This window comes from Bison bison, unplaced genomic scaffold, assembly GCF_000754665.1.
Source record: "Bison bison bison isolate TAMUID 2011002044 unplaced genomic scaffold, Bison_UMD1.0 scf7180017846882, whole genome shotgun sequence".
Taxonomy (NCBI): domain Eukaryota; kingdom Metazoa; phylum Chordata; class Mammalia; order Artiodactyla; family Bovidae; genus Bison; species Bison bison.
Genome location: NW_011477455.1, coordinates 1 through 862, shown reverse-complemented (window position 1 = coordinate 862; position 862 = coordinate 1). Strand labels below are relative to the sequence as shown.

Below are 862 nucleotides of genomic sequence, written 5' to 3'. Positions count from 1 at the left end.
ATTATCAGAGAAATGCAAATCAAAACACAATGAGATACCATTTCACGCCAGTCAGAATGGCTGCTATCCAAAAGTCTACAAACAATAAATGATGGAGAGGGTGTGGAGAAAAGGAAACCCTCTTACACTGTTGGTGGGAATGCAAACTAGTACAGCCACTATGGAGAACAGTGTGGAGATTCCTTAAAAAACTGGAAATAGAACTGCGATACGACCCAGCAATCCCACTGCTGGGCATACACACTGAGGAAACCAGAATTGAAAGAGATGCCTGTACCTCAATGTTCATCGCAGCGCTGTTTATAATAGCCAGGACATGGAAGCAACCTAGATGTCCATCAGCAGACGAATGGATAAGAAAGCTGTGGTACATATACACAATGGAGTATTACTCAGCCATTAAAAAGAATACATATGAATCAGTTCTAATGAGGTGGATGAAACTGGAGCCTATTATACAGAGTGAAGTAAGCCAGAAAGAAAAACACCAATACGGTATACTAACGCATATATATGGTCCTACAGGCAATGACCAAACGGTTCCAGGAAGCGTGAGGTCGTGACTGGGGTCCCACACCCCACCCTCCGTGTGGGTCTCAGCCCACAAGGCCAGTCTGCAACACAAGGCCCGCCTCCCATCTCCACACGACCTCGGTCTCTATCTGCTTCGGGCAATCAGGAGTATGACTTACCGAGAGGAAATCGTAAGTCTTCTCTCCAAAAAGCCTGTTGGCGGTTCTGAGCAAGTACTGTGTGTCCGTCCTGTTAACTTCGCTGAGAAGGTTCTGGAAACCCTGGTGGACATCTTCACCTCCCCCACTGCTCTTGTTTAGAGAAAGCGTCTGAAAAAAAAAAAAAAAAA

At 45.5% G+C, this 862-nt stretch overlaps 1 protein-coding gene across 1 annotated transcript in view; it reads right to left on the bottom strand.

Moving 5' to 3' along the window:
• LOC104989411 (serpin B6-like) overlaps positions 1-833 on the bottom strand; it is a gene marked incomplete at its 5' end in the record, with an annotated part of 6100 nt that extends 5267 nt beyond the window's left edge. Inside the window, one exon of the mRNA XM_010841083.1 lies at positions 693-833. Within this exon, the coding sequence (XP_010839385.1) occupies positions 693-833 (141 nt within the window). The remainder of the gene's footprint in view (positions 1-692) is intronic.
• Positions 834-862: the final 29 nt, after the last annotated feature.